At 30.6% G+C, this 12,899-nt stretch overlaps 3 protein-coding genes and 1 pseudogene across 4 annotated transcripts; 3 read left to right on the top strand and 1 right to left on the bottom strand.

Annotated features, from left to right (window-relative positions):
* Window positions 1-3,132: 3,132 nt before the first annotated feature.
* On the top strand, window positions 3,133-4,224 carry LOC106767167 (proline-rich protein 4-like). Its single transcript, XM_014652007.2, has 2 exons — window positions 3,133-3,276; window positions 3,398-4,224. Exons 1-2 carry the CDS (start codon window positions 3,192-3,194, stop codon window positions 4,042-4,044), a joined length of 732 nt encoding a protein of 243 aa, XP_014507493.1. The 5' UTR covers window positions 3,133-3,191; the 3' UTR covers window positions 4,045-4,224.
* A 1,358-nt stretch (window positions 4,225-5,582) lies between these two features.
* LOC106766602 (aspartic proteinase CDR1-like) lies at window positions 5,583-6,869 on the top strand. Its single transcript, XM_014651318.1, has one exon. The coding sequence runs from the start codon at window positions 5,583-5,585 to the stop codon at window positions 6,867-6,869; it is 1,287 nt and encodes a 428-aa protein (XP_014506804.1).
* A 21-nt stretch (window positions 6,870-6,890) lies between these two features.
* On the top strand, window positions 6,891-9,706 carry LOC106766601 (annotated as a pseudogene).
* Window positions 9,707-10,791: 1,085 nt separating this feature from the next.
* On the bottom strand, window positions 10,792-12,152 carry LOC111242008. 2 transcript variants are annotated; one of them, XM_022783033.1, is made up of 3 exons: window positions 12,087-12,152; window positions 11,261-11,679; window positions 10,792-10,838 (listed from the first exon to the last, which is right to left on the bottom strand). In XM_022783033.1, the coding sequence occupies exons 2-3, from the start codon at window positions 11,674-11,676 to the stop codon at window positions 10,805-10,807; spliced, it is 450 nt and encodes a 149-aa protein (XP_022638754.1). In that variant the 5' UTR covers window positions 11,677-11,679; window positions 12,087-12,152; the 3' UTR covers window positions 10,792-10,804. The 2 variants fall into 2 exon arrangements, with proteins under 2 accessions (XP_022638754.1, XP_022638755.1); XM_022783034.1 differs by having other exon boundaries at window positions 12,066-12,144.
* Between the last annotated feature and the right edge of the window lie 747 nt (window positions 12,153-12,899).

Here is a 12,899-nt window from a genome sequence, read left to right as displayed (position 1 = left end):
ATATATATATATATATATATATATATATATATATATATATATATATATATATATATATATATATATATATATATATATATATATATACACGGATATTAACAGAGTGACATAATCAGTTTGGTTGTATGATTGACAGATCTGGACATAAGAAAATAACCATCACATATACATCCAATTCTCAATCAACTATTTGACAATACAAAAATATTATTCTATTGCATAAAGGAATATTGTTATATTAAAAAACATGATTGTCAACTATATAAATTACATTGTAATAGAGTCGTATAGATAATCAAATATCTTGTTCTTAACATGTCTAATGCTAACAATCATGATAATCATTTTGTTCATCTTGTGGTTGATCTTCTAGTTGCACATGATTGTTTGACCGATTTTGTGGTTGAAAAAGTTCTTGTGCAATTGCGGTTGCTGGAGACAGATGGTGTTACATGATGGCACCAATAAAATTTGAAATTGAGAATTCATTTATCCAATATGTTTGTCATGGGTTGCTATTTGCATTTGAAGTTGAATAAAGTCTTCTATACATTTGGTTGTTGACTAGAAAAAGCTTCTGTTTGTCGTATATAATTATCAATACAATCATTTTGAGAACTGATATTTCCAATTCCATATACACGTCCGTCATATCTTCTACATGTAGTCTCTAACCAACAGTTTTTTCTCAATCTTTTCTTCTCGGCAGGATCTAAGCAACTACATTTCGAGACACCAACATCAGATATTGCCTGAGAAAATCTTATTTGAAAATCTTCTTGTTAAATGAATAAATTATTGCTTTAAATACATACTTGAGGTTTAAAATGTAAGATAAAATATAATAGAGAATGTGATAAAGTTAGTAGAAACTAACACGTGTCTGTTATGCACAAAATCTCTTGTTGAATGACAAAGATGTGTCTGCTAAGGACCCTAGCAATTAAAATTTTATTTTGAATCAGAAAATGCATAAAATGAAACATACCTTAAAAGGCCTCTGAATCTTCACTAAACGCAACACCAAATGCTCAATCAATATCTCCTAACAATGCACCAAAGGGTTTCATACACGAACCAAATCACACACCAATATTGTGCCCAACATAAAAAAAAGGATTAGGGTTTTTGGATTTCACAAATTTAGGTAATTACGAATTAACCAACATTACTTACTAATTGACCAACTCCACAACGAACACTAACAGATGGCCAGAACAACGAGGTTGCAACTGTGACGATTTGATAGCCAAAGAATGAGGATTCGAGTAGTGTGAGTAATTTGCAAAATCAGATTCTCAATGACTCATTTTTATTTTTTATTTATTAATTATTTCAAAATCCGTACGAAAATCAGTAGGTAAATATTTTTTCACTTACATTAAGATATATCCTTCAAAAATATCCCTCCCAAAGGCGCCAACGTTACATATGGAGAATTCGTATGTAAATTATTTTCCTCTTACCTATGAAAAAAATCATATGTAACATGCCCAATTCAAAACCACCATGGAAAGTTTACTTGAAGAATAAGAAAGTCTTTAATAAAAGTCAGTTTCTATGTCGGTTCTTAGAACAATTGATATAGAAAATATGATATTCTATGCTAGTTAAGGCCACAATTAGCATAAAAAATCACACTTTTTCAACAAAATAAAAAAAAAAATATATAACAAATTTGTAATTGATGAAAGAGATAAAAATGGATGAAGAAGACGAATGTAAATGAATGATGTGAGGGTGAATAAAAGAACTAAGGAGAAAAGTATGAATAGAGTAGATGAATTAGTAAAGAAAATGAGAAGAGTGTTGCCGAAGATGAGAAGAATAGTGTGAATTATTATGAGAAATAGAGTTAAGATGAAAAAGATGTGTGTAGATGAACAAATGAGTATGGATAAATGAGATGAATTTTGGTGAAAGAAATTTATGTGATGATATTTATTAATGTAAATGACTGAAATGAATGTGAATATAAAAGATGAGTATAAGAAGACTTATATAAAAAATGGGAAAAAAATTATGAATGAAAAAAATGTCACATTTAAATTTGAACATTTAAATAAAAAATAATTTACAAAAGACGTAGATATTGATACTATATAAATTAACGTGGATTAAATAGATGTCAACATTATTTATTTTAAATAATATAGGCTAAATTGAGGTTAGTCTAACATTGATATTAATATAAATATTTGTACTTATTAAAAAAGTATTTAAATATTTTTTAACATAGTAATTTTTTTACTTAGGTTCGGTTAAATCAACTCTAGTCAAAATGTACTTGAAAACTATGTTTTTTTGGTCGTGAATTGTGTAAATGATATTTAATGCACACGATTTTTCTTAATTTGTTTTGTATAGTATATATAAAATTTAAACACTCAATCCAAAGAACAATAAATTTGGATAAATTTGAATTGGTGCACTGATTAAAAACAGTACTTGAATAAACAAAACTGCAGTATTTCACAACGCTGTCGAACATTATCTTTTAAATCATATGTATAGAGGTTGGTAATTTTTTCTCTAAGAAAAAACTCATTTAAAATATTTTGGAATTGTCAAATATTTCATGGGATTTTGGAACTGGTTTTAGAAAAGAAATTGGCTTAATAATGGGAACTAGTTTTGGTTTAGGCTTATGTAGGTTTTGGTAAAAAGCCTTTGAATATAGAAGTCAAAAGTGTTTAACACCGTTGTTGTTGCTGCTGTCATAATACATCGATTCTCCCTCCTTTAAATGAGCCTCCCAAATTAGTTCTTTCTCTTCTTTTTTATTGTTTCCAGAAGTAAAATGCTGAACAGAAAAAAAACTTTATAGCAAGAAAAATACTATGTTTGTTTAATTGCGAAAATGGTAGAATTTATAAACACTTATATTTCATATTTATAAGCTGATAGCCTGCATCCATCATTAATTAACATACCAAAAACAAAGGTGTTAAACGCTATTGACCTCTCTAAACAAACATCAAAGCTGCAACCACCCACATTATCATCCTAATTAACATAATCTAACCATATTTCAAACCATGAAAATGACTACTGGCAAATCAACTCAAAGCTTGTAGGTGCTGTTAAGAAAAATCCTGAAAGATAGACATTATAAATAATGTGATTATGCAGCAGCTTGTGACTCAAGCCTTCAGACATTTCTCCTTTTAGCTTCATTAGTTGTTTTAACAATGAGAAAACTGTTCTTGTGCTTCTTCTTTCCCTTGTTGCTCCTTCTCAACTTAGCTTCTGTTCTTTCCACTACTCAAATTTCAGGTTTGTGCTTATTATTCTTTTTTAGTAAGTTTTCAAAATATATTAAACTAGACACTAATCCCTCATGAACTTCATTCCTGTGTTCGTTTTGTTATTTAATATAACTGCATTTTTTATGCAGGAAATGAAGTGAACAAGAATGGGATNGTTGTGAATGAAGATTTAGAAAAAGTAAATGGAGAAGGACATGATGATGAAGAATCAAAATTCAAAGGANTGTTTCCTAAACCAATTCCATTTGCTAAACCTATTCCAAAGCCACTTCCTCTCATTAAACCTAAACCTATTCCAATTCCNTTCTATAAGAAACCAACACCAAAACCTATTCCCAGTGAAGAAGCAAAATTCAAAGGTATTTTCCCAAAACCTATTCCCAAAGTTAAGCCAATACCAAAGATAATTCCTGTTGTTAAGCCTGTTCCCATTCTTAAACCTGTTCCAAAACCAATTGTTAAGCCTATTCCTATTCTTAAACCCGTTCCTAAACCATTTGTTAAGCCTATTCCTATTCTTAAACCTGTTCCAAAACCATTTGTTAAACCAATTCCTATTCTTAAACCTGTTCCAAAGCCAATTGTTAAGCCAATTCCTGTTCTTAAACCTGTTCCAGAGCCATTTGTTAAGCCTATCCCTACCATTGAGTCAGAGGAATTCTTAAAACCAAAGCCTTTGTTGAAGAAGTCTATTCCTAAACTACCATTTGATCCCAAATTCAAGAAACCATTTCTACCACCATTGTCTTTTAAGAAGCCAATTCCAGCTCCTTAAAATCATAACACTCTACCTCTTCAAAATATATAAGGATAATGGTTTTATATATGTGGCACCATCTTTAATTCAACCTCAATCATAATTTGGATAACCCTTTGGTACCCCTCTTGTGTACTCCATTCCAAATATATATGTACTTTATGTTTTTCCTTAATGAAGTTCTAAATATTTATGTTACTGAGTTTGTTTTTATTTAATTAGTATTTCCATTTGACATATTGAAGAGTTGGGCTATTTAATTGTAATTTTGTGTGAAAGTGATATAACTATTTTTACGCAAGACTTCAATTCTACAAATTGAATTTATAATCTTTATTTTCGATGACTTACTTTTTTAAAAAGTATTTAAATAAAATTAATTATGAATGATTAATAAGTAGCGGATATTTACACCGTACTTGTCTTACTTGAACCCATTCAAAATATATATTTAGTATAAATTTACCTACATTACCGATTCTTTTTATCCGTGTATATAACTATAGTGGTTAGCGTTTGCGCATAAGAATCTGATTGACCAACTATCATATCTATTTAAGAAATAAATATAAGTAAGACTTAATTGAAAATAAATTTCTTAGAAAAACTATTTAAAATTTAATCCAACAATGCATTAATAGATGTAATTACTAAGTAATTTAAAAATCAATTAAAAATAGTTAAAAAACATATGACTTAAGTTAACAATGCATTTCCATTAGGTTTACAAAAGACAATAATGTTTTCTTATGCTTAGAGTTCGGAATAAATTCAATGAATTGTTTAATTAATTAATATATATATATATATATATATATATATTTGATATATATAATTAATTTTTAAATTACTCAGTAAACACTTGTTATATTTGACAACCTTCAATTAGATCGTTTAATAATTCTTTAACTTTATACTATTTCTACTAATTTCTGCCCTTTTGATCAATGTTCAATCTCCATGGGATATCATTAATTTATGATCAAGCGGTTGGGAAATAAACCAGAAATGTTTTTATGACTATCAGTGTTTATATTATTGCTGAGACATGGAATACTATAAGTGTGCAGTTTCTAACATCTGTCAATGCTCAAAACCAGATTTCTGGTTGTCTTAGGTTGTTTGGCTCTAACTGTGTAGAGGCAATGTATTGCTGGGATGATTCAGTATTAATTATCTCAATATTTATTTATATGGGAAGCTTGTGACCCAATTGATAAGGACCTGGAATTGAAAACGAGTGAGAATAAATGTTCCAACCTCAAATAACCTTGTCTTTATTTTATTTATACATACTTATTTTATTTATTCAAAAAATTGACTTTGAAATTTAATGTTTTTTAATGTGAGTTTAATGTTTATACATAATGTGAATTTAAAGTCAATTATTTACCAATACAACAATTTAATGAAAATATTATTAAAACTTTATGCTATCAGAATATTCCAATAAAATTGTCTTTTTTCTGAGACACAATTCAACAATATAATTGTCACAAGGAGTGTGGTGGTAATTATTTGGGAGATTGTTTAATCAATTTCTGTAGTTCTTAGTGATGACACCAATCTCACATTCCTCTCAGACTCTTTTTTTACTGTCTCTATATTTCTTCTCTTTCATAGAGGCTTGCAATGGCGGTTTCATTGTGGAGATCATCCACCGTGACTCACCAAAATCACCGTTCTATCGTCCCACAGAAACTCAACTCCAACGAGTTGCCAAAGCTGTTCATCGCTCCATTCGTCGTGCTAACCATTTCAACCAAACTTTTGTCTCGAAAAACACTGCTGTGTCCGCTGTGACACCAGATATAGGTGACTACGTGATGAGCTATTCAGTTGGAACCCCAGAATTCCAAGTTTTTGGCATTGTTGACACAGGCAGTGATATTGTTTGGATGCAGTGTCAACCTTGTAAAACGTGTTACGACCAAACCACTCCAATCTTCAATCCTTCAAAATCCACCACCTACAAAACCCTTCCTTGTTCTTCTACTTCATGTAAATCAGTGTCAGATAACTCTTGCTATTCACACAAAAAGAAAAGCTGTGAATACAGTATTTTCTATGAGGATGGCAGATACTCACAAGGAGATCTTGCTCTGGAGACACTCACTTTAGGTTCCACCATTGGCTCTTCTGTCAAATTTCCTAGAACTGTGATAGGATGTGGACGTAACAATAGTTTTTCCTCTGAAGAGAAAAGTTCTGGCATAGTTGGTTTAGGTCAAGGATCTTTGTCCTTGATATCTCAGTTGAGTTCTTTGGTGGGTGGAAAGTTTTCTTATTGTCTTGCACCAATAGATAACATAGCTAGCAAACTCAGTTTTGGAGATGCTGCTGTGGTTTCAGGGAATGGCACTGTTTCCACCCCAATGACCTATCATGGTCATTACTACCTGACCCTGGAAGCACTCAGTGTTGGAAAAAACAGAATAAAGTTTGGAAAATCTAATGGAGAGGGAAATATCATAATTGACTCAGGCACAACACTCACTCTTTTGCCAGATGATGTTTACTCAAAGCTGGAATCAGCAGTGGCACATGAAGTTAAGTTAAAACGTGTTAAGGATCCATGGAAACAGCTGAGCCTTTGCTATAAATGTGCATTTCATGAACTGCATGCACCAGTGATAACATTGCATTTCAGTGGCGATGCAGATGTGAAGTTAACTGTTGACAACTCCTTCATTGACTCGGGTGATGGGGTAGTTTGCTTTGCTTTCATGGCTAGTAAAACCTTTTCCATCTTTGGAAACTTTGCTCAGAAAAACATCTTGGTTGGCTATGATCTGCAGAAGAAAACAGTCTCCTTTAAGCCCACAGATTGTGTTCGACAGTGATTTGTTTATTTGATTTGGTCTATGATTGATGCTTGTAATAATAAAACCAATTAATCAACATTCCTTGAAAATGTTTTTCAAACTCAATACAATGTTATAATTTATGCGTGCATATAGTTGATTCAGTTGGGTAATCACTGATCACTTGAAGTATAACAGGTGAACTTTATGTAAGGTATATAGGCATAGGTATTTTTAATCTGAATTATTTTATTTTATTTTATATTTTTTTCCTCTAAAATTAATGCTTCTATTTTTTTTATATTTTTGTTTTCTGTCTCTTTCCGAATTCTTAATCTCAATCTCCATATATGGCTCCGTTTTCTTCATTGACAATTAATCCAAAACCGCGTCTTTTTACAAAGTAGCATAAAGTGAGATTCCTTATCAATTGTGGGATTTGTAACAAATACAAATTAGCTGTTTCTTGTTGTTTTTGTTTGTTAAAGAATATCAGTTTTGGGATTGGCGGCATGTAAAAATTGAGATGAGATTTGAGGAGAGAAAGAGAAATTAAGGAAAACAAATGGAAGCCCTATCATTAGGGAATGGCATAAGTTGAGATAGATAGGTTTTTATTTTAGTTTCTTCTTAATTGGTAACTTTTAGTTTAATTTACTGATTTTCTAGGAATAGAACAGTGTTGTATTAGATTTTCTTAGTCTTGATTGTTTTAGTCTAGACTTAGCTTAATTTTAGCATTCCTTGCAGTAGTCTAATTGCTCCTTAATATTAGGCTAGTGTAGCAATTTCTTTTTGTTGTTTTTAGAGTACGAATTTAGCTTAGAAAGTAGTTTTAGTTGCATTTAGGACTGTTAATGATTCTGCAGCTTAGCACAACATAATTCCACTTGCATTCAATCAAACACTTAGACTGCATTATGTTTTCTCTTAGAACTTTTATCAAACAGTTTGTAAATAGCTTTTCTGCATAGTTTTAGACAGTTTTAAGGGCTGGAGTAGCTTAGACATCATTGATCCGTTTATTCTATACACTCATTTCATCAATTCATACATTACATATTTATTTAGGAGCTAAATCAAGAAAGCAGAGTTAATTGTGCATATTAGCAATGATTTAGGTTTAAAGTATATATTTTAGATAGTTGTACAGTAGAAATAGATGTTTTCCATACTCTAATCGCATCATAGACACTATAACTAGTTAAGTGATTGTTCTCTTCTTGGATAAATTTTTGGTTAATCTTATACTAAAGGAAACATCATTATATGTATAAACTTGAGTCGACTTAGAATTTATCAGCCTCCACGTTTCACCAAGTATTCATGAAAAAATATGTATTGTTACATCTGTGGTACACATGGATATTTTTATATTTCATTTTTTAAATTTAAAATAAAATTATTTAAAAATAAATCTTTAAAGTATAAATTTAGTTTAGAAAGTTATTTTTTAAATACAATTTAAATAAAATTTTATACTAAAATATTAATACAAATAAAGTTGGTCGTTTAAAAAGATAAATATAAATGAGTTATGTAAAATTTATATCTTCAATCTCATATAGATCTAAATAAAAAGAATTAAAATATATGAAGTCAATTTTTAAAATTTATCCATGATTAATATATTTTTCTCTAATAATTTTATTTTGATCTTAAATTTAAAAAAAATACTTAAATAAAATATATAAATAATTATTACGGGTCGAAAACCATAATACTTATACCTCCTCTTTCTAGCGCGTAATTAAATATTGATACTCATTATTCATGAATATTAATTGAAAAAATTTATCAATAACAAAGTATTAAATAAATATAATAGGACATTTGGGATGTCCTAATCCTTTTACAAATTAAAACACACTACATAATTGGGTATTATTATGTTGTACTTAACGTAGAAGACTAAAATCATAAATATATATATATATATATATATATATATATATATATATATATATTTATAATTAATCAATTAATTTATTAAGGTTTAATGTCTTAATAAGTTCTTATTTTTGTCCAAAATCTCAAATAGGTTCCTATTTTTTTAGAGTCTCAATTAGATCCTTATTTTTGTTAAATTGACGAAAATAAATCCTTTAGTTGCAAATGGAAATGAAATTGGGAAAGTTGAGTTTTAGGGTTTGACAACATTGCCTCCATCCTCGCCGCCCAGCAGCGCTGGTAACTCCGGTACCTTCGCTAGCCCGACCACTTCTACTTCAATGACCTCAAAACTAGTATCCTCCAATTGCAAACCTTAATTAAGGACCTCGTCAACGCAAATCACGTCGATGAGATCTCCATTATCGACAACGCCACCATTGATGCCGCCATCGTCCTCTAGCACACCGCATGGAACTTCCGCGAAGGAAGATTCTAGAAAGGTGATGTCGTCCTCATGCTTCACTACGCTTACGATGCCGTCAAGAAATCCACGGAAGCGTACGTCACTCGCGCCGGAAGCAATCTTGTTGAGGTTCCCCTCCCTTTCCTTGTTAACTCCAATGACGAGATCGTTTCTGAGTTTAGGAAGGCCTTGGAGAGAGGAAAAAGTAACTGAAATAGGGTTAGATTAACGGTGATTGATCACGTGACTTCCATGCTGTGTGTGGCTATTCCTGTCAAGGAGTTGATTCAAATTTGTAGGGAGGAAGGGGTGGATCAGGTTTTTGTTGACGCTACTCATTCCATTGGATGCACTGATGTTGACATGAAGGAAATTGGTGCTGATTTTTACACTAGCAATTTGCATAAGTGGTTCTTTTATCCACCTTCAATTGCTTCGTAGGAACCCTAAATTGCGTCGTAGGAACCCTAAAGGTTCTAGTTCTGATTTACATCACCCTGTGGTGTCTCATGAGGGATGAATCTTAAAAATTAAATTCCTCCAATTTCATTGCAGAGAGAAAGGAGGCATTCAGAAGAAAGTAAGATTAGAAATCCAACTTTGCCCTTTCTTTAATTATAGTTTACTTAATTTTTTAATTTAAAATTTAAAAAGTTAGAATTGAAAAACGTTTTTAATGACACTTATGTTAAAATTATACTGTCATCCTGCAATTTGACATACTCATTAACACTGTTTGATTAATTTAATGGAAAGGACTTATTTGCATTAATTTAGCGAAAATAAAGACCTAATTGATATGCCAAAAAAACAAAGGACCTATTTGAGATTCTAAACGAAAATAAAGACTTATTGAAACATTAAACCATTTATTAAACATAATATTTCTTGTTACTAAAATTTTGGGGGTCGAAACCCTATAATGTACATCCAAGATTCTACATCCCACATCACCATTTTACTACTTGTGATTGTGAATATAAATAAACTTATAGCATCTAAGTCACTAGGTTTTTTTTTTTCTTAAAAGTGATAAATACAAATGTTCTATCAATCAAAATATTTGGATATTACACATGGATTGTGACTGGCACAGTTCAAGATAAATTTCTTCTTAACCCATTCTATAATTAACATGAAGAGTTCCATTTATACAATAATAATAAGAAAGGGATTCATATTTCTTGGATAAATATGGCAGCCATGTAACTTTAGTATTACATTTTATCAATGTTTTCTAAACTTTCAAATTGAAAGTGTTAATGAACACTAATGAATTTGGTAGTTGCCATTTGTATTCAAGAACGAAGAATCAATTTCTGTCATTATTTTATAACCTTGGAACCTTGCATGTTTGTTATAGGATGAACGAGGAGGACATTTATCTTGATCTGTTACCGTCACAATCAATATATAATATTCAAATATTTTGAATAATAAAATATTTATGTTTTTAATTTTTAAAGAAAAAGAAAAAAAGTTCCCAGTGACTTGCTATTAATTTGTTTATTTTATTAATTCCAAGCAGTTGCAAATGTTGTGCATTTTCTATTTCAACTGAGTTCATCAGCTATTTCTAGCAGGTAAAACTGGTATGCACTGATGCACTGGTTTCGTCTCATATAGCAGAACCCCTTTCTGACGGTGTTTTTCTGTCATGAAATACAACTGAAAAGGTTTAACCATACAGCAATTTAACTATCAACTATCAGACAATAACTTATAGAATAACTTCATATCATCATTGCATTATTAAATTCATTTCATTAAAATGATGTGAATGTGTATGCAAAACAAAACATTAGTTGAAAGATACATTACGATGGAATTGTATGCTGCATTTGCATTACAATGTTTTTTGTGTCCACTTAAAAAATGTTAATGAAGAAGATTACAAAAGTTTTGGTTGCAGAACAATAGACATTTTAATTACATGTAGTTGATGGTTGGTTTAATTAGTAAAACAAAAATGAATATTATTAATTAGGATATAACAAACATATCTTGAAATTGAAGAAGAAACATACATTAGAAATTTAAAAAGAAAAATATAAAAAAAGAATCATAGACTTACTCGATGTTTAATGAATCACTTAGCTGTTTTTCCAAGTGCTCCCAAATGACATCAGTAGATGTTTCGATGTATTCTCGGATGAATGCCATGACCTCAAGCTGTACGTGAGGTTCGTATTTTTTGGCATAACCAATCACGAATTTTACATCCTCGTCATCCTCAATCATCACAGTACGATAAGAAATCTTTAACTCAGTTGTTTTCGCTGGACAACGGTAACACAAATCAACGGTGTATGATTTTCCATTGGAGGCAATGAACAAATTAAGAATTGTTTGTTTCAGAGCCTTTACTGTCATGAAGTTATTCACTTCAAGATATCGTGAAACTTCGCTCACAAATCGTGATGACAGAAGCTCGTCATTCATCACGCGACCATTGTAGTGCACCAGAGCTATTATGGTTTGAAAACACATTCTCTAACAATAACAACGAAAAAGATTCAAAGATTAATTGCATGAAAAAGAAACTGATACCAACATTATATCATATATATCTATATATATAACTTGAACCATCGTTAGGTCCCTCATATTTCACTGCATGTTTACCTTTTGTTTGTAGCATACCATTTATTTATCAGTAATAATGTTACGGATATGACTTAGTTTGACCCAGGTAATAAAATTTTGTAAGTTGAATAATTGAAGTTTAATCTGATATATATCAATGATTTCCAACAAGGATTTGCATTAGGGCTATCAATGACCAGCAGCACAGCAAGTATTTTTGAAAACAAAAGGAAGAAACATTTAAAAAAGCAAGAGAATAGCATAAACTAAACCAGTGAAAAGTAAATTCATACAATTAGGATGGAAGAGCAAACCTATTGAACTTTAACAAAATGTGTATGTGAAAGATGTGTTTTCTTGAGAGAAACTATGAATAACGAAGAAAAATTCTAAGTGTTTTGATTGTGTCACGTAAAAGTTCCATGTATTTATAGTGCATTCACGCACCACCAAGTTGTCTAAGAGAGAAAGCTTCTCATCACAATCTTGTATCCGACTTTTGTACTAGTGTGACTTTTTCTGTCAGAAAATTCAATGAAAATTTTGCATTCCAAGGTCTGCGTTTTGGAGGCTGTCAGGGTAAATTTTCTGCCTTCTTGGCATTTGGGATTCCATCCACCGAGACATAATTGCATTAATCCAGTGAAAAAGTAAAACAAGAAATAATATTCCATGAAATTCAAATTATTTACAGCTGTAAAATGTTATTACAGATGAAAAATGTTAAGCTCAGAATTGGAAGCTTAACATAATATCAGTGATTTGAGCCTCTTCACTCTAATACACCTCAGCAGCATTTACTGTAACAGATGCCTTGGAACGATGAGCTGATGAATTTGAATCTTACCCTTTTGCATGGCTGCCATTTGTACACACACTCAGATCAAACTCAAATATTATATTTCCATCTGTATTCAAGCAGAATGAATCAGTTTCTGTCATTTCTTCATTTCTTTGAACCTTCCATGTCTGTCTTTATCTGTTTAACCATTAAATTCATTAAGTAATAAAATTAAATATGACATCTATTAAAGATAATATGCAGTAAAATTAACCTCTGTATAAGTTGGAAGATACCATAAATCCGAAGAAGAACCTGTCAATAATAATCACAAAATAAATAGTTT

This window comes from Vigna radiata, chromosome 7, assembly GCF_000741045.1.
Source record: "Vigna radiata var. radiata cultivar VC1973A chromosome 7, Vradiata_ver6, whole genome shotgun sequence".
NCBI lineage: Eukaryota > Viridiplantae > Streptophyta > Magnoliopsida > Fabales > Fabaceae > Vigna > Vigna radiata.
The sequence above is the reverse complement of the archived record's forward strand: the minus strand, read 5'-3'. Positions and strand labels throughout refer to the sequence as shown.

What these genes read in the sequence shown, in the direction of transcription:
- LOC106766602 (XM_014651318.1), top strand. Translation starts at nt 5,583, where the DNA reads ATGACACCAATCTCACATTCCTCTCAGACTCTTTTTTTACTGTCTCTA.
- LOC111242008 (XM_022783033.1), bottom strand. Translation starts at nt 11,676, where the DNA reads ATGTGTTTTCAAACCATAATAGCTCTGGTGCACTACAATGGTCGCGTG. An exon ending in AGTGATTCATTAAACATCGA is followed by an intron (nt 10,839 to 11,260) that starts GTAAGTCTATGA and finishes ATTTCATGACAG; the next exon opens with AAAAACACCGTCAGAAAGGG.